This window comes from Takifugu flavidus, chromosome 7 (genome assembly GCF_003711565.1).
Source record: "Takifugu flavidus isolate HTHZ2018 chromosome 7, ASM371156v2, whole genome shotgun sequence".
Taxonomy (NCBI): Eukaryota; Metazoa; Chordata; class Actinopteri; order Tetraodontiformes; family Tetraodontidae; genus Takifugu; species Takifugu flavidus.
In genome coordinates, this window is record NC_079526.1 from 9,717,221 (window position 1) to 9,742,056 (window position 24,836).

The 24,836-nt window shown below is 44.5% G+C and overlaps 1 protein-coding gene across 5 annotated transcripts; it reads right to left on the reverse strand.

Moving 5' to 3' along the window:
* Positions 1-1,928: 1,928 nt before the first annotated feature.
* opa1 (OPA1 mitochondrial dynamin like GTPase) lies at positions 1,929-24,627 on the reverse strand. 5 transcript variants are annotated; one of them, XM_057037209.1, is made up of 31 exons: positions 24,420-24,627; positions 23,402-23,726; positions 23,208-23,304; positions 22,991-23,098; positions 22,421-22,474; positions 21,440-21,522; positions 19,800-19,937; positions 18,702-18,755; positions 18,466-18,570; positions 18,261-18,347; positions 18,047-18,160; positions 17,804-17,884; positions 17,647-17,721; positions 17,485-17,556; positions 17,248-17,347; positions 17,034-17,164; positions 16,652-16,724; positions 16,059-16,131; positions 15,864-15,979; positions 15,067-15,131; positions 14,666-14,742; positions 13,744-13,909; positions 13,336-13,488; positions 12,905-13,013; positions 12,558-12,637; positions 12,333-12,473; positions 12,133-12,249; positions 11,932-12,025; positions 11,668-11,778; positions 2,981-3,054; positions 1,929-2,822 (listed from the first exon to the last, which is right to left on the reverse strand). In XM_057037209.1, the coding sequence occupies exons 1-30, from the start codon at positions 24,446-24,448 to the stop codon at positions 2,990-2,992; spliced, it is 3,093 nt and encodes a 1,030-aa protein (XP_056893189.1). In that variant the 5' UTR covers positions 24,449-24,627; the 3' UTR covers positions 1,929-2,822; positions 2,981-2,989. The 5 variants fall into 5 exon arrangements, with proteins under 5 accessions (XP_056893189.1, XP_056893188.1, XP_056893190.1 ...); XM_057037208.1 differs by having other exon boundaries at positions 1,929-2,901; XM_057037210.1 differs by lacking the exon at positions 22,421-22,474 and having other exon boundaries at positions 1,929-2,901.
* Between the last annotated feature and the right edge of the window lie 209 nt (positions 24,628-24,836).

The following is a 24,836-nucleotide window of genomic DNA, read 5'->3' on the forward strand; positions in this document are numbered from 1 at the left end:
TGGAGAAGGAAGCCCGTTTCCCCAACAAGCCACCGATAAGATTCATCGGCGGTGACTCAACAGCGGCGCGCTTGTCTCCCGGGGCGACGTCCATTTACATCGACCGCCTTTATCGGCACTTGCTGAGTGAAGAGCCGACGAGTGACTCTCAGACAGAAAATACGGCTCTTTCTCGCCTTATTTAGGCGGGTTTCAGCTTCACCACCGAGGGGATTTTTTTTAGAGTGATATCGTTAGTGTGTCAACGCGAATGAAGAGCAGAAGAAGAGGGATAAAACTTCAAATCACGTCCTCAACTCAATAGAAAACAGAGCGGGGGAATCATTTTAATGCTGCTTTAATTCAGAAAACAGTCAGGAAAAGGTGTGCGTGTGTGTGTGGTGTGTGTGTGTGTGTGCTGGGGGGGGTCTGTGTGGTTAAAGTGTGTTTTGAATATCGGAGAAAAGGGAAGGATCATTAATGCTCATCCTCTAACTGTCGGGAGGTGAGGAGGCGCAGCAGCAGATCTGGTGGATCACCTCCACCCGCCACAGCGGCGCCAGCAGGCCCGGCGAGAAGGAAAACAAGCGCGCCGCTGCTTCTGCCGCCAAAAACCGCCCTTCCCCGCCATTTATGGCCGCCTTTTAAAGGACGTTTTCAGCATTTCCATCATATACCGGGCGGCCCCGCCCCCGGCCCAAAGACACAGAATGTGCCCGTGTGATCAGATGGGGATTAAAATAAAAAGAAGCAACAAGATTGGGCCTTTCTTTTTTCTGAAGAAAGAGTAGAAATGAAGCTTTGTGCACGTCCGCGGTTGTGGTATATTTGAAAGGTCTGGCCCGACTGCTTTTGTGTCCCCGGCATAAAGGGCATTGAGGGAAAACACAAACTGAACCACTGTGCCGTTGTGGCTCCGGCTATTAGTCAACGTGACGGCCTTTGGAGATGCTAATGGTGTCTAATGTGTCCCTGCCGGCCTCCCTCCTCCCAGAACGTGGCTATCTGATAGCACAAAGGCCGTCAGTCGGAGGTTGACTTTTCCCCCTTTCTTTTCACGGCCGCTACAAAGTCATTAGGCTGTGTTTTCTTTCTTCGCTCCTTTTTCATTGTTTTTGAGAGAACGGCGAGGAAAGTTGACAGGAGGCGGTTATCTCCATGTGTAAAGCCTCAGGTGCTGATGGTGAGGGTGAGGCCCCCCCCACCCCATCCCTCCTCGCTACGGTTCTGGCCTTTGAGCGATGTGGAGACGGAGTAACAAATCGGGCTCTTGTGAAAGAGGAGACGATACCCAGGAGTGGAGGACCTCTGGACTCTGACTTATTAATCAGGCAGGCCCTGAGCCGCCCGCCCGCCCCCCCCCCCCCCGCCTGCCTCCCCCCCCCCCCCCCCGCCTGCCTCTCGCTCGTGCCTCGGGCTGCTACGTGTCTGCAGCCGGCTCTGGGTCGAGGTAACAGCCCGCAGAGGTAAATACTCAGAAGGGTTGTCCAAACCTGAGGCCTCATCACACCAGCGCACAGGTGAGAACACCCCGAAGCAGCCAGCTGGTTGGAAACAGGCAAACGCGGAGCCACTCCCCAAGGATGAGAGCGAAACAAGGCTTCAGATGATCACAGCTTAAGGGAAACAGCCCAGCAAGAGATGAGAACTCGAACAGCTTCTACTGCACTCCTGCTAATTAGCTACTGCTAGCATCCGGGCATGATGGGAAATGTTCGTTAGCATGTGATATTGCATGCTGACGATTTTATTATTTTAGTTCAAGGTTCAAGTAAAACTGCAAGTGCGATGATTAATGATTTTTAACGCCACATTCCTGCTCCGACCCCGACTACAGCTGGAACTTTCCCTCCTTTATTTTAGCTGAACTGGAACCTTTGGAGAGGGCTCATTTACCTGACAGGGTCAAAACGTGGGGCGCTGAACTGACCTGAGGACGAGATGAAGGCTTTGGGGTGACAGATGTTTCAACAGTTTTATTTCCACTTTCTTTTTTAAACACAATAAATTAAGGACATGGGAGGGTTGTACACCATGCAAACATGACTTTCTACAACAGGAAACAATTTTAGCATTTCTGGTTGTCTGCAGCCGTCGCCACGACCTCCTATTGTATTTATCTGTACAAAATACACCTGCTTATATATTTATAACCATATAGACATGAATGCAGGGATCAGAACAGCACTGTCTCCCACCCCATACGCCAGGAAAGGTGTTTTAAGCTAGCCAGTGCCAGGATGCGTACGTGTCCGACAGCATCCAGGTGATGTTGGAGCAAAGTGAGAGGAAGGATCACAGAAGTCTTCATCAAAACCAATCGGATGGATGGGATGGTATTCTGTGTCCATTTTAACTTCTTTCTGGTTATGTTCCAGATATCAGGCTGAGGGATAAATACAGACGATGCAGCTTAGAGAGCTCACATAAGTGCTTTGAATGCCAAAAGTGCAACAAACATGGAACTTGAATCCGGCGTTTTGATATGAAGGTGTGAATTTTTACACTTTTTTTCTCCACTTTTGTGTGAGATGCTTTCATACAATCATGTACTCAGACATCATCAGTGGGAAACAGAAATCGGAGGATAAACGTGCGCATGATCCTTGTTTATTGAACGCGAGTGTGAACGCGTGCCGGCTCCTCTTGGGTCGGCACGTCTGGGTTCCTCTGAGGAAGTTCTCGGGTCGGCGCAGATGAAACGTTCAGGTAAAAATCCAAGTGCAAGCTTGAAAACCGTTCCTCCGTCACAGTTCTGGGTTCAGGTCCATCTTCCAACAGCACCAGAGGGGGACAGGACGCCAAGCGGTGAGTAATAAAATCGGGGGGGGGGAGTTCCGGGGCTGGAAAACGTATATGGATTTAGTTTTTGCCTTTTCAGTGCATGTGTGTCAGCTGTGATCCATTAAAGTGTCCCCAGATCTGTCACAGAGGAAAGGAGACGGTTAGAACCACCGCCTGTCCTGTGACTGGAGCGTTCCCCCGTCAGTGTCGGCTTTACCTGCTTCTCTTATTTTTCTTTGTGAAGAGCTTCGATGAAGGCTTCAAGTTTCTCCTGGATTTCTCGAACTTTCTCTGGAAAATGAGGAAATGAGTTCAGGTTAGTCGAGCTGTAACAAATTTAGCTCCTTCGGTGATCCAAAGGAACTAGAAATCAACCGTTCTTTAATGTACTCGCCCAACACTTGGCTGGAATGATGAGCAGATAATAAAACAGGAAGCTGAGCCCGGCTTCACACGCTAGGTCCCCTCGCTACGGTCTCCGTGTGCAGCTGGCGTTCCCGCTCTTTTCCACTAAAAGGCCAGATGGTCCCCTCTGACAGGGACAGCCAAACCTCCCAGCTACACACATCTGACGGTAGAGGCGTGGATCGTGCACACCACATCAAGGCTCTCACCCTCAGCTTTTGAAGGTTTGTACCTCACAGGCACGCCGGTAATGGACGGGAGAAGATACCATAACAACAACAGTTCATGAAAGGGAGGGAATCTACTGGAAAAACAGTCTTTTCTCCTTTTGTCCAGGGCAGCCAAAAAACCCCAGAGCCAGCGTGTACGGTCACCCGAGACCAGCGAGCCGACTAAAGCGCTCTTAATCGCTGATTAAACACAGGCGGAGGAAGTCGGCGGCCCGACACAGAAGCGGAGGCTGCGGCTCCCAGGACCAGCTGCACCTCCGGGCCTCGCTGGCTTCCCTGCCGGCCTCGCTAATCTGTCTGGAACGTCCCCAAGCACAAACTCAAACACGGGCTCTGAAGAGCAGGCCAGCGCCGGCCGGTGCTGCTCTCTCAGCCACACGTGATGCTGAGACGGCCCATTGTTGTCCTGTGAGGAGCAGCAACAAACACAGCGTTAAATAGACGTGTTGGTTTGCAGGTAGAGGAATCGCGGCCGTTCGGGGTTGGAGCAACAGTGTCCAATTCTGCTCCACACAAAGGTGATAACCGGGAGCGTGCTTGGGAGGGAAACCAGAGCTCACGCTCAGGGGCTCGTCTGCAGCCCCCTTTTGATGGGAACACGGCTGCCGAGGTGTCGATTTCATGTCGGTAAAGACGCGGGCACGGCCCCCACGTGTCCCGAAACACGAGTCAAGCTCCACCGTCCTGACAGGGAAGATATATAACTGTTGGAATATCTAAAAAAAAAAGGGGCGGGGTGGTCAAGCCTCCACTTTTCCTACACCCTCAAGGTTTTTAGGAGGTGGAGAAAAAAAAAATCCCCCACCTTTGGATCTCTGGACACGGAGACAAATGGGAGGGCATTAACTGGAGATTACCACACTTTATCAAGACATTAAAGGCGGCCTGTCGAGGGACGCGCTGACGAGTCGCCGCAGCAGGTGTGGGGTTGAACGTTACCCGACCCGGAGACACACCGCGTCCACACGCCGCCCACCACAGCCCCCCTCCAGGCTCCAAGGCGGTTGAGGCGTGTGGGTTGTGTGTCCCGACCACAAGAAATAGAACTCAATCCGAGTCAATCAGAGCGGGATTAGCAACATCTGTGAGGCCGGAGGGGGAGAGATGAGGTACGCGGCGGTGGAATCGCGCCGGCGTGAGCCGACAACGTGCCCCGAGTGAGCTTCCTAACAGGGGAAAGCCCCTGGATCAGGCTTCAAAGCTTCCACGGGAGTTTAGATGGAGCTGATGATAAGAGGAGCGGTGGCTGGCTAGTTAGCGCAGGTCAAAGTGGCTGGAGGAGATCGAGCTTTCCATTAGTGTTTACAAGAAGAGAGTTGGTTTACGAGCAGGAAGCTCAGGTTTGTTGGTTGAACCGAGGTTGTGTCGTCTAAAACAGGTTAGAAAACTGGACAATAAACAGAAAACTGTGCAGCAGAGAGCTGAACGACGACAAACTGAGTCATCAGCAGTTTTTAGGAGCAGAGGAAGCTGCCCCTGAATGTTAATGTTCTCTTAGAAAATCCAATATTCTGGGGATAAAACGACGAGAAACAGATATTTATTTCCCCCCGCCGCCATCTGTTTGCCAGCCACAAAAAGAAAAGGCCACAACAATCCTCTCTTTTCACTGTCCGGGGAAAATGCAACAAAAAAGCCCCGAACAAGAGTGGACAAAGTCACCATTGCCTGTTTCTTACAGAACAGCAGGACTGGTGATCTAAAACTCCATTTAGGCCCCTGTTTACCTAAAAGATGAGCCCCAAACTTAGTCATTCAACCATTCGCCCCTTTATCTGGTCATGAATATTCCCATAATCCCCTGGCCTCTATCCCACAGTCTCCTGCTTTGAGATGCTCGGTCTTGTGTGAGGTGGCCAGGGTGGAGGGACTCTTGCCCGGTGACAAAGAGAGAGCGGGAGAGAAAGAGGGGAGCCTTTCCCTCCAATCCCCTCTTTCAAGACCTTCCCTCAGCTGATCTCCACATGAAATGATATCTCATTCACGCTGTAGAGTCCTCTGGGTCTCCCGTGGCCGGAGCGCCTGGCAGAGGGGGGGGCTTAGCCAGAAAGCCTTTAAATGACCTATAATTAGGCCGAAACTGTGGACGTGTAGCCAACGCTGAGGAGCGGAAGAGCGGCAGCAGAGGGACAGAGGTGCGAAACCTGCTGATCTGGATTTACTCCCAAGATCAGCAGCTCCCATCTATTTTTGTTGCCGAGTGTGTTCACGGTGCCGAACCAACGACCTTATGCTCATGTCAGTCGCTCCTGATGCTTCTGGTGTTTTATGGCTCGAAGAAAACCTTCCCACAGAAAAAGTGCCCGTTTGAAAAACCTCAACAGAGAGGATTGGAGCAGATGACTTTGGGATGAGGTTACTTCTGAAACAGCTTTCTTAGACACGGCAGCAGCTCACAGCGTGGTCACTGGAGAGCCCTGGGCGGAGGGTTTGGTTCCTGTCCCAGCATGTCATCACTCCTCACCATTCCCAGCACCACGGGCTACGCGGGGACGCTAAATATCGAAACACGTCTTTGAAAGCCGAGCTCCTAATGTAACAAACAGAGAGGCATCTCCTCAGCACGCCTGCTGCTTGATTTCCTGCCGACAGTCACGCCACAAACCCTGGGCCGGGACTCGGGCCGAGGGAGAGCCGGGACGTCCGCGCTCCAAACGCCACGTCAATGACAAAGCCATGAATCAGCGCTCACACTCGCTCTTATCTAGAAAACAGATGCCTGGGAGAGAGCCGGCCAGCCCCGGAGAATGAAATATGTCGAAGTGAGCAGGTCACGGCCGTGGGTCAGGCCAAACAAAATGCAAAGAAAAATGCTTTGAATGCACCAGGTGATCACGCTTGCTGCGCTGCCTGGAACACATTTTATTGACACGCAGTGCCCACACTTCTGAAGGTCAGACTTTTTAGAGGTTTTTAGTGCTGGCGGGCAATAAAAGGTAGATTTAGATCCAGTCCAGACAGGTTTAACAGAAATAAATCTTGGAGGGGAATCACACAGGATGCTTATGCAATGGTTAAGAATAGAGAACAGGTTCTTCTGGGTCCCATCTTAGGGCAGGAAGATCTCAAGTCAACTGTTTCCTTGGTGTTTCGTGGATCCTGTACTGCCAGTATTTTTTGTATTTTAGTTGACGCACAAGCTACACTTCTCACACTCAAGAATGACTCTTAATTTTTTTTCTTCCACATCCAACTGCTGACCTCATCATCTTATCAGCCATCCATGACTAACTGGACTTACTTCTTTTTCCATCACTGACTCACATACACAAATGTCCACCCAGTTGTTTGGGAAATTTATTCCCCCCATTCAAATCCAAATTGCACATGCTAATTAGCAGTGCGAGGACATCTTTCTGGTGTGTTCCTGGACCCACATAGACACAGTGATGGGGGCTTTCCCTCTGACCACCATGAAAACACTAAATCTAGTTTTGAAATAACTAACATGTTCAAAGGTTTATGAATTTCACACTTTGCCATCGGAAGACTCCCGGCAGAGGCTAAATGGCTATCAATCTAGACTATGAACAAGGCTGTGACTGACAACTCTGGTCTACAACGATCCAGTCTGTAAATCAGGAGTGACACGTGCTTCTACAAAAGCAGCAACAGGTTTGTGTTGGCAGTAAAAGTTGCAGAGTGCACACAGAAACACGCTCTGAAATGGGCATAAATACAAACATTCACACACCCCAAACCTGCTGCGGCAGGAAGACAGAGGCAGATAAGAAAGGGCCGCTAACGCTCCGATTTGTAGCTGTTCTGGACCGAGGGAACACATGTTGGGCAGGTTTATAGTTTGCAGAAGTGATGCAGACCTGGACACATCTACCCTGGCGGCACGGCCATGACAGTGAAAACAACCAGAGCTTTACATTACTGGACCAATACCAGAGAGGTAGCGTTTGAAAGTATGTTTTCCCCATTACCTCGATATAAGCTACATCTGATGTCAGATCTGCGTGAGGATGACGGGATGATGAGCTGGAACGGCTCCCTGGTGAAAACATTTCAACAGAAGCCTTGTGAATGTTCCCATCCCGGCACGAACGGCCGTCTCTTCCCAGTTTTCCCACACTTTTCGCATAAACATTTACTAATGCCTCTTAATCAAATGTCCTTGGACACACAACTCTTTTCCTGATGTTCCCAGACCAGCCTGTCCACTTCCTGGGTTTTCATCTACGGAAATGTAGGACAGAGGACGAGACGTGTGATGGGAAAGGACAAAGAGACAGGGGCCATGACTTTGGTAGATGCAGGTGAAAGAGACAAAAGAAACAAATTATAAAATCATATCAAAACTGTTCATGGAGCAGCCAGATTAGATATAAAACTGCATGACGTTAGAGAAACAAAGATCTACGACGACTTGAAGGAATGAGAGAGGTTAAACTCTCTCCGTGTGTGGCGTTTCACTGCATGTGTCTGTTTGCTTCATTTAGTTACGCCCATTTGTCTTCCCCTGAGCCGACTCCTCAAAGCCGATATCGCAGCCTTCTCTTTACTCATGGGTGTCTAGAAATTGACCTTGTGATGAACCTTGACTAACGCAGATGGGTGACCAGCACGGGACACATTACGCACGCTCGATCAGCCGGATATCTGATCACGGGGTTGGTGTGTGAAGGCTTTTAAAGAGAGAAATGCATTGATTCAACAAAACGTTACACACCGTGCAGCTGATAAATGCTTTTTTTTTTTTTTTTTTTACATTGAGGAAAAAACCTAAATTAATAGCTTCACACCAGCATCATGAGAAATGAAGATCTCGAGCTTTTGCGACCTTAATATTAAGTATTTTTTGAAAGATCACAGCCAAAAGTGTAGGAATAAAACTGAATATATAAAAGGTGGAAAAGGGAAAATAAAAATGTCAACATGTTAGAGGAAGAGATGTGGGAAAAGGAAAGCAGAGAGGGAAAACAACAGATGAAGTCATTTAAATTCATGAGTGTTATGCTGAAGTGAGACTGTACATAAGGTCAATTCTAGCCATGGTGCCAAAGAGCAGACAGTCCATCCTGCATCTCATTGACTAAAACCACCCACACGTTCCAAAATGAGCACCAGGGAGGGAGAGAAGAGGACGCTTTTGGGTTTATGTTCGGACTGCAAACGCAAACTCAAAGCAGCATTACCTGGGAATGAAACCTCACAGGGAAAAACAGAAATATGACCCATCGAGAGATCCGTGTGAGAGCAAAGCACGCACGTGTGCGCACAAAACCTCAGGACAATACATCATCTTTCCTGAGGACCACTTCCTATCGAGCCCTCTGTAATCTCTCTGGGGGCGGCGTCTCTGAGGAGGGGGAGATGAAAGGACAGGAGGTGAGCATAAGGCTGAGAGGGCATTCCGACGTGCAAGCCCAGACAACTGGAGCTTTATTGTGTTCTGCTTCCATGTGAATGAACGGAAAAGGAGAAAGTGATGGCATGCGCGAACATGCAAGCGCTTCTGAAGTTAACGCCGTTTGATTGAGCATCTTCTGTTGACGCCTTTAATTCCCAAGCCTTCAAACCGCGGAGACACAAATGCTCCCTAAATCCCTGACGCTGTTGCACTGAACTGTGGCAACAGGCCTGCAGCAAAGCAGTGAAAGTGGAGAAGTGAGTAAAAACAGAGTCCCGGTCAGGGTGGCTGACACCAACAGGCGTAAAATACAAAAAAAAAAAGAAGACAGATCACCTCCTGGGGGGACAGGAGTCATTCATCTCATGGACAGGCTGTGGTGCCATGTGGCAGCAATGAATGTGACAATATATGTCCCACCATCACTCCATTAGATACAGTTTAGAGCAGAACGCCTTCATCACCCACAGCCCCACACACACTCTCTCAGATGAGGCCAGGCACGCTCATGCACCAGCATATGGTCTGGCAACAGGTCGAAAGCAGCAGTCCTGGTACCCAACAGTAGTCAGGGATCCTCTGGCTTGCATGTGGGGGTGAGTGCAACATGCCTCCCCAGGCTATGACCTGGTTGAATCAGCCTAAAAGGATGCGGACAAGGAATAAAGTCTGTGGCCATCACCTACCAAACCATTCCTAAACAGTTGTTGTGCTTCCCACCTCTCCTTCCTGACTATTGTCTGTCCCATTAGGACAACAGCAGGGGAACTGATTCTTTATAACTTCCTGATGAGACAGATTAGTTTCGCAGAGGTGTGACTGAATTGAAGTTGCACTGTGGTGATCAAGCTCTGTATTTTTGAAGCAGTATAGTGTTTTTCCAGTATCACAACCAAACTGTACAATGAAGCATCATCCCAGTGGTCTCCTTAGGGGCCTAAAGCCGAGCATTAGGCCCGGGCTTTGTTCCAGCAACGACGCTGCGCCACACAGCTGGTCAGGAACACACTGACGACTGCACATGCACACACACACACACACACACACACACACACACACACACACACACACACACGGTACCACTCACACTGGACCCAGGTCTTCTCTCTCCACTGTCCCAACTTTCTTACTGCTGCAACAGGAACTGAGAAACAGTCTGAGAGATGCGCTCTCATGAAGGAGCATATTCAGCACTGCAAAACAACATCAAACTCATTTGCATATAATAATGAAGTGGTTAATCAAATGGGAATGGAGTCAGAGAGGCAGAAAAGGAACAGTGCTGCGGAGACAGTAGGAATTGACCACAATGAGGTTCAAGTAGCCTGATGTGTTAGTGTGCTGACCTGTGGGTGGGGGCCAACGTTTGGGCCTGAAGCTGTTGGGCAGTTTTCTAAACTGCTGGGGAATAGAACGGTAAACTAATAATAATAATAATAATAATAATAATAATAATTTAATGAAGCATAAATAGCAATTTGTAGAAATGATTTGTTTGATTAGTTTAGACGAAATTCCAATGTTGAGAGGAAAAATCAGTGTGCCGGGTGCCAAGTGCTTAAAAACCACACCTTTAAATGACCATCCTAAAAATGGTCAATATACATCTGCAGTGGTACAGATCAGCGGCACCACAGTCATGCAATATATAACTTCACGCTCCATTAACCGAGGAACAATCCGAAATTATATTTTACGCATCACATGCAAATATTTCTGCAGCCACAAGACCCACAGAACCCAGAGGAGGACAAGCAGCCATGTAGAGCAAGTCCAGACCGAGGGACACGCGTACCCACACCCACACACGTGTCTGGGGCTGAGTTACATAGAAAGGCCTGTGCAAAATGTCAAAAAGCTAATGACCCAGATCCTCCACTCACCCGCTAATTGAAGCAGACAGACAGTTAAAACTGTGAAATATGTTTTCTGAAGAGGAGAGTCAGACGAGGTTAGCTGCAGCTTTCTGACAGCAATTGTTTTATTTCCAGATCAACTATGAAATGGCTGGCAGATGGAGACTTTATACTTTAATATGAGGACCTACAAGTACCCTCCCCACCCACACACACACGGAACCCATGAAAAATTCCCAACACATTCCCACATCCACCAGGGACAGGGGCTTCAGTGATGGGAAATGAGAGTGTCACGCCTGTTTGGAAAAGTTTGGGATGGACGTGCCTTATCGGATGTGCAAGGCCAGACAGGTCTGAGCATTCCTAGCAGTATGTGGAATGGGGAGACAGCTGTGTGTGTGTGTGTGTTGTGTGTGTGTGTGTGTTCTCGGCCCTGCTCTAAACTGGTGTCATTGAAAAAACAAAGCCAATCAAAGCAAAACAACCGAGATATAGAATCTGCACGCGACGCAACCTACGGTTTTGCTATCTTTTAAGAGTCAATATGACATTTCACGTTTCTAATCACCAAATACTGAAAAACAGAAAAGGTCCCTGTGTTACGAGACTCTAAAAAGAAATCTGTTTTTTCTTTTTTAACCGCTGCTTCCAATTAAACCTGTAAGGCACTCTACCAAAGGTGAAAGTACAGATTTAAAGTGTGAACAAGAATCCAGGAAAACTGCCGTCACCTAAAGAACGTTCCAGACTAACACAGCAACAATATTATCCACCTAGAAAAATAGTCCTGCAGCAGTCTTGGACAAAAAAGGTCGCTTTTAATGAGCACTAATCAGACAAGTCAGTGTCATTTTCTGCAGCTCTACTGCCACCTACTGACAGCTTTACCATCCCTCACAATGAGCCATTACCTACAGCCGTCAGGACACGCTGAACATGTTGAACTCAGTGGAACAGATTAAACTGAGTCTAACTGTAAGTTGTTTTGTATCATTAAGTTCTGTTGAGTTGTAGCAGAAGCAGAAATGTTTGTGCCGTAACCGTGTCTTACTGAGATCTTCAGCGAGCTGGACTCGACGGCCAGTGATCAGGTGGGTCTTCCTCTCCATGTCTTCCCCAAAGTCATCCAACACCTCTTTTACATTTTTCTCCAACCTGCGCACTGAAAAATAAGAACACGCGCCTGATCAAACAACCACTATTCAAACCAAGATAACCAGTAGGTACTGCCACATGAAAACAGCTCAAACCAAGGCCAGCAGATAAGAATACAAACAAAGGACCGTCTTTTTTCTTTTACGTCCACGTTGCATACCCTCAGTATTGGTGAGCTGTTGTCGGAGAGTGTTAGCAGTGATGACCAGCATCCTCTGGATCCTCCAGAACAGCACCACGTCATTACACTCCAACTGTAGGAATCACAGTTACAGCTTCTTTATACAATCTTTTCTTAAACCTATCTGAGTTTAAGGTCATAAAAAAGAAAGAATTGGTGTAGAATATCCTCTCTCAGTACCTCAGAGTCAACAAAATGTCTCTGGTAGTAGTAAAAACCTCTCTTACAGAGGTTACAGTGGGACAGGGCATTCTGCAGGAAGTGCCTTCGGTAGAGTTGGTGCCACGTGTCTTTAATCTGACAAGAGAGGGGTAATTTAGAGACCCAATACATGTGTGTTTATGTACAAATGCGATTAGGCTAGGATGGGGTCGTCTCACCAGCACTGGATCCACTTCCACCCCTCTACCCTCAAGATTCTTTCTGACGGTGGTGACCTCATCATTGGCCAGGTAGGCTGTGTGGTCATCGTGCAGCTTCAGCAAACGCTCCAGCTCATTTTTTGTCTCGTTGCGAATATGCTAGAAAATCAGGGAGGGGGGGGGGGTTATTCAAGCCTTTAACCTGTTTAACAAAAGCCACCACCACTGTAGGGAGAAACTCACCTGCTCTGGTGTGCGATTCTTCCAGTTCAGCCACCTCTGCTTCCAGTCTGGACCCACCATGTCTCTGATCACAGACTCGGCTATATAAAGAGACACCAACCACAATTATGCTTCTCGGCCAACATGAATGCAAGAAAACAAACAAATCTGCCTGCTGGGGTAAAACTGACAGCGTGGCATGAGGCATGTCGGGGATGACCTGCCTTAATGTAAACTAGACTCACAGTAATGGAGTTATTAATAAAAAGCTATTTGTCAGTGAGTCAGTCAGCCAGGCAGCTGATTAACAAAAAAATAAATGCCAGACTGCCAGCTGACACTCCACGGGGCCATCATGACCAACATACTGTCTTTGAGACGTGAATGCAGGGTTTCTTCCATGAACTGGATGGCTGCATCCCACTGGGGCTTGTCTGTGATGGACCGGTCTTCAAGGGCATTGTGTTGGATCACTCTCTGTCACACACACGCACGCACAGACACACGCACACACACCAAAAGAGCAGAAACAACAATCACTTTTTTGTAACCATCACATCAACTAAAATGTGAACAATGTCGCATTAATGGAAAACTCATATGGAAAAATCAGTGTTCATTTTGTTATGGCAAAAATGACACTTGCAACAAACCCCTAAAACAATATAAAATTGATAGGGCAGAGAGGACAAACATGTTTAAAATCTGGCTGCTTTAATTGTGGGTTATATGACAAAACGTCTGATTATATATTATGGTGTGTTTTCTCTCCCAGACAAGTGCTTTCCTGTGTATTTACCAGGCTGTCCATGGCCCTTTCATTCCATTTGTGCCTTTTGATGCTTTCTTCTTTTACAGCCTCCTTCAACTTGTCAAAAATGTCATCCTGGTCTTTGCCTTTGTATTCAGCCATGAAGCGGGCAAACTCTTCCTGCAGTGTCTCCCAGGCAACCTAAAAGAAGGCCAAGTTTAGTGGGAAAAACAGGCTCATGCTGTGCTCATTGTGGTCAGGATTTCTTACAGTTCTGCAGCTTTTTACCTAGAATTAGAGTTTGGAATACCAAAGCAATCATTTCCCACAGAATATATTCAATGTCTAAAGTCTGTCGCAATGAAAGTTTGAATTTATTTCATAAAATTGAATGTCAACATTACCAGTTTGAAATACACATGGACTGTTTGCATGAAAGAGTGTTTACGGTCTCACCTCCAGGGCTTTGTGTGGAAGTTGTTTGTCGGTCCACTGCTTCAGTTTGATGTCTACAGTGGTGTTAAAGGTACCAGAATCCATTGTTTGGGCAGCAGGTAAATAAATGTTCTCAATGACATGGGTGGAAACACGCTCCCATAGCTTCTTCTGCAAGATAGACTCCCTGAGATGATACAAGACAAAAGCTCTAATAAGTGCTCTTGATTCCGATTATGAGTCTACTGATAGTTCCAATTCTTTAATTTAATGTGCTAATCTAGAAACATTCTGTTGAAGTGTCCAAAGAGCTTCAGGTTTGTCACAAACAGTTAAGAAACAAGATTGTCTCTGCTTTTCTGCTTCACTCGTAGCCACTGCTGCTATTGCACTTGAGTATAGATTAAAAATACAGCTGCAGTTGGACCCTGTTAGCGCTGAGCAGCCTCCTCACCTCATCTCTCCACAGCTGTGTGGCAAAGGAACAACCCATCCCAGAGTCCCACCAGAAGAGCTCCTCTCATTTATCATAAACATACGCTCATATTTCATTAGCTCCCCTTTTGTTTGGGCTAGCACTCTTCACTGTCAATAAGTGCTATCCTCTATAGTGTGGGCCAGCTGTGGGCTAGCTAACAGGGCCACCCTTGTTCCCGTGCTTGGGCCATTCATCAGAGCATTGATCGGATACATCCGATGGCACACACTCTGGGAGCAGCCACAACGCTATACATACGTCTCATTTAGAAGGGTTTTCTCCATTGTTAGTGAGATAACTATACATTCATGGAGTCTCTCAGAAAACACAAGTCTAATGGAATGTTGGAGTGAGGCAAACACACAATCTAACTGCCCCAAAAACATGCATATGATTACAGAAAGTGTGTTTACAATAACCCACATTTTGACTTTGAGCATGTAATAACATGTAATAACAACTGACCAGTGTTGTGGGGTCACTTGACTCAGACTAATAACTTCATCCAAGATTTCATTTTTGGCCTTTTCATATAGTTCATTCTATAAAAAGACAAGATGACACCATAATTATTTACATAGATCATTTCATATTAGATTGGTTACCCAAGTTATAACAATGGCACAAAAAAACATTAAAATGGCTTAATCTTAAAATAAAAGCAGGTTTCTTAAAGTGAAATATTCAGTTAAGCTTAATGTCAGCAGTTGTAGTTCAGTTTAAATATATTTGCTTATCTGTGTTTGTACTTTTAATCTCAATCTGACCATTACAAGAATAATTAATGTAAAAACCAGGACTTTAAAACCACTAAAAATACAAATACATTTTGTTGTTTTAAATAAATTGAGATGGTCAACCCTCACCCTGTCCAGCTCTCTCAGCCGAGGGTAGTTGTTCTTCCACTCCGTTTCCAGGTTGAAGCGAGACGCTGTAGAGATGAGAGTTGTGTTAAATTGTTATTTTCACAAGCAAAATATCAGTAACTTTGCATATGTCTTATAAAACATTAAGTTATTAAGTATATACATTATACAGTGTAATTTTGTCAAATGAATGAGATACATTAGAATCAAACAGATTTAATGCAATCCTTTAGTACGCTCAGTAATTCTTTAAAACTCACAGGCGATGACCAAACAAGGGCAGGCCCTGCCTTTTTGGTTAAAACTTGCAGTGATTTAATGGAGGCTTTCAGACTGTTGGAGCCTGGGTTTAATAAAACCGATCTGTCTTAACCGGTCTGGGACAATCACGTGTGCCTTATCAAAAGCCAGCATTTTATTTTTCATGCACACACACATGCACACCAAGCCCTCTGTCCCCAGTGGAGATTAGGCTAATTGCTGGTTTGTGAGGCCATGGTGACGCCAAGCGTGGAGGACTGAGGCTGGCTGTGCGACTTGATGGGCTATGGATCAATACACCACACAATAGGCCTGTGGGATCTGCAGTCCCACAGCTATAAATCTCTGCTATTAGGATCACGCTTGTGATTGTCTAGACTAATTGCAATTGGAAGGTAAGACTGCCGGGCTGAGTGATGCCACAGCACTGAAACAAGAAAAACTGCGCTTGTCCCATGATTAAAGCACAAATTAACACGCATCCACTCAGATAATTCAAACAAACCTTAAAGTGAAAACACATCATGGTCTCATACCTTTGAAGACGTCAGCCTGCTGTTCAACAGATTCTCTAACCATCTTCCAAAAGCAGTCAGACACAGCCAGACTCAAGTTCTTTGTTGTCACCTGGTGGGGTTTAAGCCTGCCATCCCTGTGGGCATAAAAAATGTACTGTCAGGTTTAAATTATCTGATACAGCATTAAACATAGGTGACTTGAATGTACATTACCTCAGTAGTCTAGAGTTCTGGAAAAAGTCCTCCTCGTAGTCTTTAATAGAATCTATGCTCTCCCCACTATTCCCTACATATGAAGACAAAGTTTGATTAAATGACAATTCAGTTACAGCTACGTTTGCATGGTTAGGTTTTAAATCCAGCTCACTGACAATAGCCTAAATATCCTGCACTGGAATACAATTGAGGATGTTTGAAACTTCAATCAAACTTTGAACACACCAGCATCTAATACCAAAAAGTGATATTCATATGTTTATGAATATGTAATGTTTAATAAACACACGATTTTATGTGGAAGAAGTTAGCGATGATACAGAGGGGATCAAGGCTGCAGAAGTGAGTGTGGCAGCCAGGAAAAAAATCAGCTGTTTTCCAGGAAATTATTTTGGTAGAACAGAAACGGGAAGGGGAGGAGGGAGGAGACAAACAGCAGTTGCTTGCTTAAAGTCCCAACATTTGTACGTGCACATAAAAATAGGAAACCAAATTGGTATCTTCAAATCAAATGAAATAAGTTAAGAAATCCTACAGGTCTTAATAACTTTATAAAGTGGCTTGATCATTTAGACATTTGAAAATATTACCTTTTCCTGTGACTACAGCAAAGTAGCCCAGGGCCTTCATGGGAAACAATTTGCCTTCCACTATTTGTTGGATCTAAAAGATCAAAAATAATAATGTAGTAACTTCAGTGGTCAGAGGTCAACAAAAGGCATTGGCTCCCTCTTGTGGAGAAACAGAGTATAGTTTTATTTACAGACACCCATCACATACAAACTAAAATAAATACAAACTCTTTGTTAAGTCAAATCAAATCAAATTTAGTTACTTATTTAAGATCTTTTAGATTCGTTTTAATAATTATAAAGACTGCGGAAAATTGATTTTCCATTAATCTAGAATGTAGCAAATACTTCCTTAATATTAACATCAATCACATACAAGGCAAGATGTTCACGGTCTTACTCTGCTTGGGCTGGCCAGGTTCTTTTCAGCCAAATCCACCTTGGTGAGGACAAAAATGGTCCTCTTCCCATGAGGGTCCATCTGACTGACCAGGTCTGTGACGATGCTGCGCTCTGCATCCACGCTGCCATCTACAGGGAGACAAGAATCATAATGGTATAAACCAGAGGACCCCCACCATTGCATAACTGTCAATCGTCCTCAAATGGGTCACCTTGAATGCACAGGATGATCGCATTGGGATTCTGCATGTAGGCTTTGCTCATTTTGAAGATAGTTTCTTTGGTGTCTGAGGCCATGCCGGCAGTTACCGTCTAAGACACAGAGACACATTTTACGTCTGCATATGTGAAATACTCATAACATTTTATATCAGGAAAATACAAACAAATATATAGAATGGCCTTTTGTAAACATATACAGTCTTATCAGATTATGCAGTTATACTCACACTGATGACGCCAGGTAAGTCAACAAGAACCATTCTGGGGATGCCGGGCCCTTTGACATTCAAGGATATTGTCTGATGTGGAGGAAAATAAATCATTTCCTTATAAAGTATAGTAAATAGCTATATTCTGTGTCTGGAGAAACTGGAGTTTAAATATCCAACCTCTGAGCTGACTGTCTGTCCCTCCTTCACGCTCTTTCTCATCCTGAGCTCGATCTCACGTCGAAGAGCCGCCAGCTGGAAAAGAGCATAAAGGAGACCAAATATAACAGTACTAAAAAACTCATAGGGTGCATCCAGTAAATGGATAATGACTTACATCATCCTCTTTGGTCAGGTCAAATTCTCGCCCACTGTCTTTAAACATGGCTACATGGTGGGGGCCTTCACTGAGTGTCACCTGTACACAAAAGAATGAATCACCTGCGGACCCAAACCTGTCTAGACTGGTTCCTGCTAATTTCCACAACTAAAACGCTTTATAATTGCCAAATGTGCAAATATTGGAAATTTTTAAACCGCCACCCTTTAACAAGCATCAACCCATGTGGTCTCCACATACCTTCACAGGAGAACGGGTCATCATCTCTCCCGAGCCCCTGGGAAAGATCCGGGCCTGGGCTATCATTTCCAGCACACTGGTCTTCCCAGAGCTCTGATCACCCACAACGACCACCTGAAAAAAGAAGAAAAAAGACAAACAAGAACACATTTTTAACGTACCGGTAATTATGACCAGAATATAAGAAAACAGACAGCAGAAAATGATGCTTTACCCTGGGCAGGTGGTCCTGGGTGTTGTAGTTCGCATCATAGTCAGACAAGATGTCCAGTACTTCAGAATACATGTCAATGAGAGATTTCTACGCATGGAGACACAATATTAGTTAAAAAAAATTAGTAAATTAGTAAAACAACACAAGCCTTAAGTCATTTTGCAGGACCATGAATTATCTCAGTAGTTTTCCTCATGGAGCTCACCTTCACTTTCCTCTGGTGAATTCCCTTGTCATCTTTTTGCAGAACCACCTTTCTCAACTCCTTATTTTCCTTCTCCAGTCTCTCCAGCATGCGCTGATATTTTAACTATGAGGGAAAAGTAGGGCACATTAAACAACAAAAAAAGAAACAGACGGCTTGCATTCCAATGCAATCTTTCACGGAAAGAAACTCAACTTGGCTTTTCCACTTGGTAGTTAGCAAACAGTGCAGCTTACCTGTGTGCGGAGCAACTCTTCTTGAAGCTGGTCGATCTTCTCTTTGTCTGATGACTGAAGGTTTAAATAGCAAAGCAGAGTCAAGGAAATGGTAACACACTGGGTAAAGCCTTCCAACGATTTGGAAATAAACACTTTTTATTCCAAACTGCAGTTTCACAAGCGTGACATCCCACCTGCACCAGGAAGGCCAATTATGTGCACACTGAATTACAAAGAGAACCATTATTGAGTCAAGTTATCAAATCAAACAGGTGAAGTAAAACTCATTTCCACTGACAGTAGCAACTCAGCTTCAATCAACAAGCTGTATTCACAAACAGGCAGAAATTAAAAAAACAAATCTCAAAATACACCTGAGTATATTTGAAAAATCTTTTAGTCATGATAGGTGATTTTTGGCAGAATTGGACGAGACTCATTCCATTGTTATCTGTAACCCGCTTACGTGTTGACTGTTAGAATGAGAGAAAAGAGAGATGCAGGAGATGCAACATACACACAGAAAAAAGGGACTGAACAGAGGGGAGTCAAACAATTAGGAAACTATCCAACAGCGTCCTGTAATTTACCTTTAACAATACACGGTAAGTTTATTCCGAGCCAGTTCTCAAAGGGGATGCTGAATAACTGATCCATTCAAATTTAAATCAGGAAAGAAAGAGGAATCCTACAGCTCAAACCATGCAAGACGTTGCCAGTCCACCCCGTGCAGAATCTCCGTGCATTAACACGTCAGTTGTCTACGTCAGGTGATCATTTTCCATTTGAATGAGAGTGTGACACAGAGCTGTGATGGTCCGTCGTTGCGAGCGCTCTCCCCACGGCGAGCTTACGTTACCACAGCTCATCTGACGCTACGTCGTTGGCGCTAACTGGTAAAGTTTTTCAGCTGAGCTACAGATTAGCGTCACTGGCAGAAATACAGTAACACGCCAACTTTAATATCAAGAAAAATATGCGTGATTTCACTCTCATAATTACGTTAACTTACTGCTTATGTATTTACGGGCTTTTGCTAAAGCTTGTTCTCTACTGCTGTGATCATTGAGGAGATCTGGTACAATAGGGCAGATCTAAGTGGGTAGTGACCTTCACCTTGCGTGTCTGTTGAGGTAGAATGGGAGCAGGCTCTGGCGGTGGGGGACGCGCATTATTCGCTGCTGCGGCCCGCCGGACCTCCTCCTCGTGCCGCTGGATCTGTTGCTGAATAAGAACGAGTTCGCCAAGCAGACCCTGCTGGGGTACGTCATAATGAGAGACAGGAAGGAGCAGCAACAAACAAAACAACCGACCACTGAGCCGGTAAGGCAAACACGCTGCACCAAACACGTTTCAGCAGAGGAGAACCGGTTGTAGGCCCGGTGACGGTAAGGCTGACCAATCACCACAATGTCAGAGGTCAGAGGTCAGGGTTAACAGGGTCGCTGTCTCTGCTTTGAGTAATCTTGCCACCAGCATCAGTGCAACTGAATGAAACAAATGTCTTCTAAAACAATCCAGATGCATCAAACTTGAACAGGCGGTAGGTAGAGGAGGTGACGAGTACCCCAACTAGCACCTCGCTCAGAGTGTGGCAACAACTTTTCACCTTTTCTCACCAGCAATCATCATTGCAGACAACTAACCATTATTATCATCATTTCACCAGAACTGGCTTTATATGTACACAAAGCAAAACAATTACAGTAAACCAGTGAAAAGAGGTCTTTGAATAAAATAAAGAAATATTGTCCTCCGAGAGGAATGCCCTTTGACCACGCCGTGACCTTTACTTGATTTGCTTCAGCTCTACCCAGGTCTCAGTTTTCAACTTTAGCATCGCAGACTTCACGTGAGCTGAGGCAACAATAAAGGCAATAATCCTGCTGCAGACTGCTGCTGAGCAATGACAGACGTACAAATAATCAATGTCAAATGTTGTTTCGGAGCCATAATTGTCCATGACCTTATTTGTGACACTAGATTGAAAAAGATACCTTTAAAATATGTCACCTTTATTACATCTTTGCTAAAATTTGTCTAGAATGTTCTAGCAGTCATAACACACAGTATTATATCCCATCTGACCCATCACAGCAGTCTGCAGCAGCACCGGTAACACAGTCCGGTTTCCTTTGTTTAGAAAAGAGAGGTTTACTTGCAGTGGGATAAAAACCCATACAAACAGGGAACACAACTCTCTAAAACCAAGAGGGGTAGAGAAGAATGCGGGAGAGAAATGGAACCAAGAATCTGAAGCAGATGGGTGAGAAAGAAGAGCTCAGTTCTCAACTAGAAAGCGAGCTTGTCAGTAGGATTTCATTTAGGAGTTCATGAAGTGTGTAAATAGTTCAGTATGTACCATATGCTCTCATAGTTTCATGTTGACACTAGATTTTGTAAAATTGGTATGACATGATTTAATTTATATAAACAATTTAAAGCTTTAGTGTTGAAAAACACAAACATAAATAAAGCAGACGGACAAAAAGATAAAGGGCAGAAAGCAACCAAAATAAAAGCACTTACTATAAGTATAACATGGTCAATAATCTGAAATGTATCTTAGGTGAAGGTACAATGAATGTTCTTTATAAAATGACTAAAATAGAATTTGATAGATCATTTTAAATGGCTTAAATACAACAAGCCATGATAGTGAAAGGTAGCCTGCAGATTGGAGCTGAGTGAGACCCAGGTGGGGCAAAAGCAGAGAGGATAAAGCTGAAACAAGTCACCAGGTCAAACACACGCACCTTTTTGTGATGCTTGTCGCTGCCATCCTGCATTGCTCCTGCAGAAGAATCCGTGGCCTTCAGAGATGGATCCCCCGTTGTTTCTATCAGAGGAGAAAGAAGGTAGAATAAAGTTACTCATCACAATAAATATTTAACTACAGGACTCCGAAATTGGTCAGGCAAACCCATCATCAAGAAAGCCAGCATTCCAAGCGTGATGAGGTAAAGAAAAACAATGATTAAAGGCCACATGTTTGGAAAATTCTGCAGAAAAATACAATGTTTTTTATTTTATATTTGCATAAAACCTATATTTTTTATTAACAGCTCAAATAATAATCAGAATCAAAATAATAAAAACTGTTATTAATGTATAATAATTGGTATCATTTTTTTTTGCATTTTCCAAACATAAGTGAGGAAGTAAAGGCAGTCAGAAAGTGCTCCAGATTAGTAAATGTTTGTATGATCAAATAAATCAGCCCATATGCATCAGGGGAGAGAGGAAGGAAGTCAAAGGAGGCAAAGATTGGCACAGGTAGGAAGAGGTTAAAGGGTGGTTCAGAGGATTTAGAAATGTACTGGTTCTGCTTTCAACAGCTTTACACAGTATCATGAAAAGAGTTTTAAATATAAGGGACTAATGTTAATTCTGACTGTTTATGACTCATCTAAAAGGTATTACAGCTTTGGAAGGCCAGCAAGTATGGAGCCTATTTCAAACTACAAGAAGTCGGAAAACTGAAAACTTTGGAGAGGTCATTAGATGACTTAACAGTTTTAGAAGAGACCTTTACTATTTGGGTTATCAACCAGTGTTTAACCCGTGTTTAACCTCCCCTACCCGCAGCACTGATCTACATCTCATTAACCAACAACATGAGCAGATGTTCTGCTACAGCGGGAGGAAATTCACAACCATGATGGTGGTCAGACAGCAACGGACAGCAAAGAACAGAATGGCAGCACTACTGAGAGTTGGGGGTGGGGGTTACACACCTAACAACAGATGCAGACCAGAAGCTCCTTTGACTTCACTAACCAAACTCACACCTGTGAAGAGTGATGAGAATAGGAAAGGGGAAGGGGAAAGGAGGAACAAAACAAGATTTTAAAAAAAATCATAAAAGACGGAGGCAGAGGGATGGTGCTTGAGGCAGGGACATGGCTAAATGACGTGTCAAACAAAGCTGCTGCTGAGCAGAACAAACGCTACAGGTAAAGAACGTAATGAGAAACATTAATACAGCCCAAGCTAAGCCTTATTATGATCTGAAGCTTCATATCTTATTATTGTGTATAAACTAAGACTGATATGATGTAATATACATTTAAATTACTGTATATATTTGTGTGTGTGTGTGTGTGTGTGTGTGTATGTGCGTGTGCATGCATATGAAAAAGGCTGATAAGGATGTTTTGTTATTAACATAATTATTAGATTATCAGAACAAGTTGCAAGAAAAGAATCTATGTTTGTGACATACTGTAGAATAACCTCAGTATAAAGGATTTGATTTTAAGATGGAGGATCTCTCTTAATATAAGTCCCAGGTTTTCTTTACTTACCAGATGATAGGAGGCTTTTGAAGAAACTGAAATTCTCTTGAATCTTGTCAAGGTCGGGTAGAAGTTTGGCTATTTCCTCCATCTCTGGCAAAGCTTTGGCTAGTTTGTCTGTTTATAAGAGAGCTCATATATACTAGTTTGAAGATGAGGAATCCACAACCTTTACCTCATTAAGCAAAGGTTGTACAGAGTTTACAACCCCTAAAAAAATACTCACCAAGATCAATTTGTTCGCTTAACTCCCAGACAAAATCGGGGATGACCCAGTTGTATTCACTAAAATCGGGCAGCATCTCCTTCCACTCATCGTACGTCTGGAGATAAAATTACACACATACATAGGTTTTGTGACTAAATACCCAAGAAGTAAATAATTACATAATAAATGATCTGGACACTCTTAATACAAACCTTTTTAGCGGTGTAACCTCCACCCACCGCAGAGCCGAGCAGAATGTATCGGAGCTTCAACAGTCGCGATGCGAGACGGGCCACCCAGAAGCTGCGCTGCTGCTGGTAGCTACGACCTCCTGAGCCTGAAGGAGGCTTGGGAGAGCGCATTGGCAATCGCGACATGGAGGTAAAATAGCGGGCTGCGGCGCGATTAGGAGGCCTCTGAGGGTTGTTGTTTCCAGAGAATCGGTGGTGGATGGCACGGGACAGTGGGTGCAGTTTCTGCAGTGGTACTCTAAATTTAATCCCCATGTTAGTGGAGACCAGATTCCTGCAGGCCATGCTACATTTGGAAAGACAAAACATGGAACAATTTTTTTTTTTTAAATTAAGCAATCAAGTTTGAGTAAATTTTGCCATTTCTAGCTTGTGTCATCTGAGTGTGCCTTGAGTTAAACACTGAAGACTAATAGCATGGGATTCATTAAAAAGGTAATAGATTTTTCAGACACACATTATACTGAATATACTTGCGCTTAATAAGTTATTACGCTAGACCTTCGAACCAAATTGTGTCGTGACGTTCCAAGTTTACATCACAATATTTTAAGAAAACAAGGTACTGCAACATTCTTAACGTCAAAACTAAATACAATTTATCACTACGTCAATGAGTCACAATCACTATAGCTTACGGACCGATGACAAATAACATGCCTTATGTGAAAATATGTAAAAAATGTAATTATATCACATTAGAAAACGTAATTTGTCTTATTTGCTGGCAATAGAAAGGAAACGTCAAAAGGGTACACCGGCTTTCCACAACGGAGTGGCAGATTATGAACGTTATAATAATCTTGATAATGAACATTTTCATTAGGATAACAGATTATTTAACCGACTATCCAGTTCTTTTCGTGTAGTCTGCTGTCTATTTAAACGGCTATTGCACCCTTATCTGTGCTTTCAACTCTAGGATAAGCTAGCGTAACTAGCTTATCCTAGAGTTGCCTTACAGAAAATGGGTACTTACCAGGCTGTTTTACTCCCAATACGCAACATGATGCTGCTTCTCGACAGCAGGTAAACGCAAACCTTTTTCAAATATACTGCTTAGGCACGATTTAATTCATCTTTCCAAACAATCCACATCTGCCTTGCTTGTTATTGCAGCTAACTAGCTCGTTAGCTGACAAGGACACAACCAGAATGACAATCCACTTCCGGTTACAAGTACCGTTTTAAAATCCGCACTGACAGAAAATGTTCCCACTATCTCAGTTCCTATCACATACGCGGGACGGATCGCTCATTGGTACATTTCCGCACATGTTCTGATCTAATCTAGGATCAAGAGAATTCAACTGGACTTCGGTTTTTTTGAAGACGTTGTCTCCTGTCCAAGAGGCCTTTTCAGTTCTAAATTAACTGTTGGGAATCCAAGAGTTAC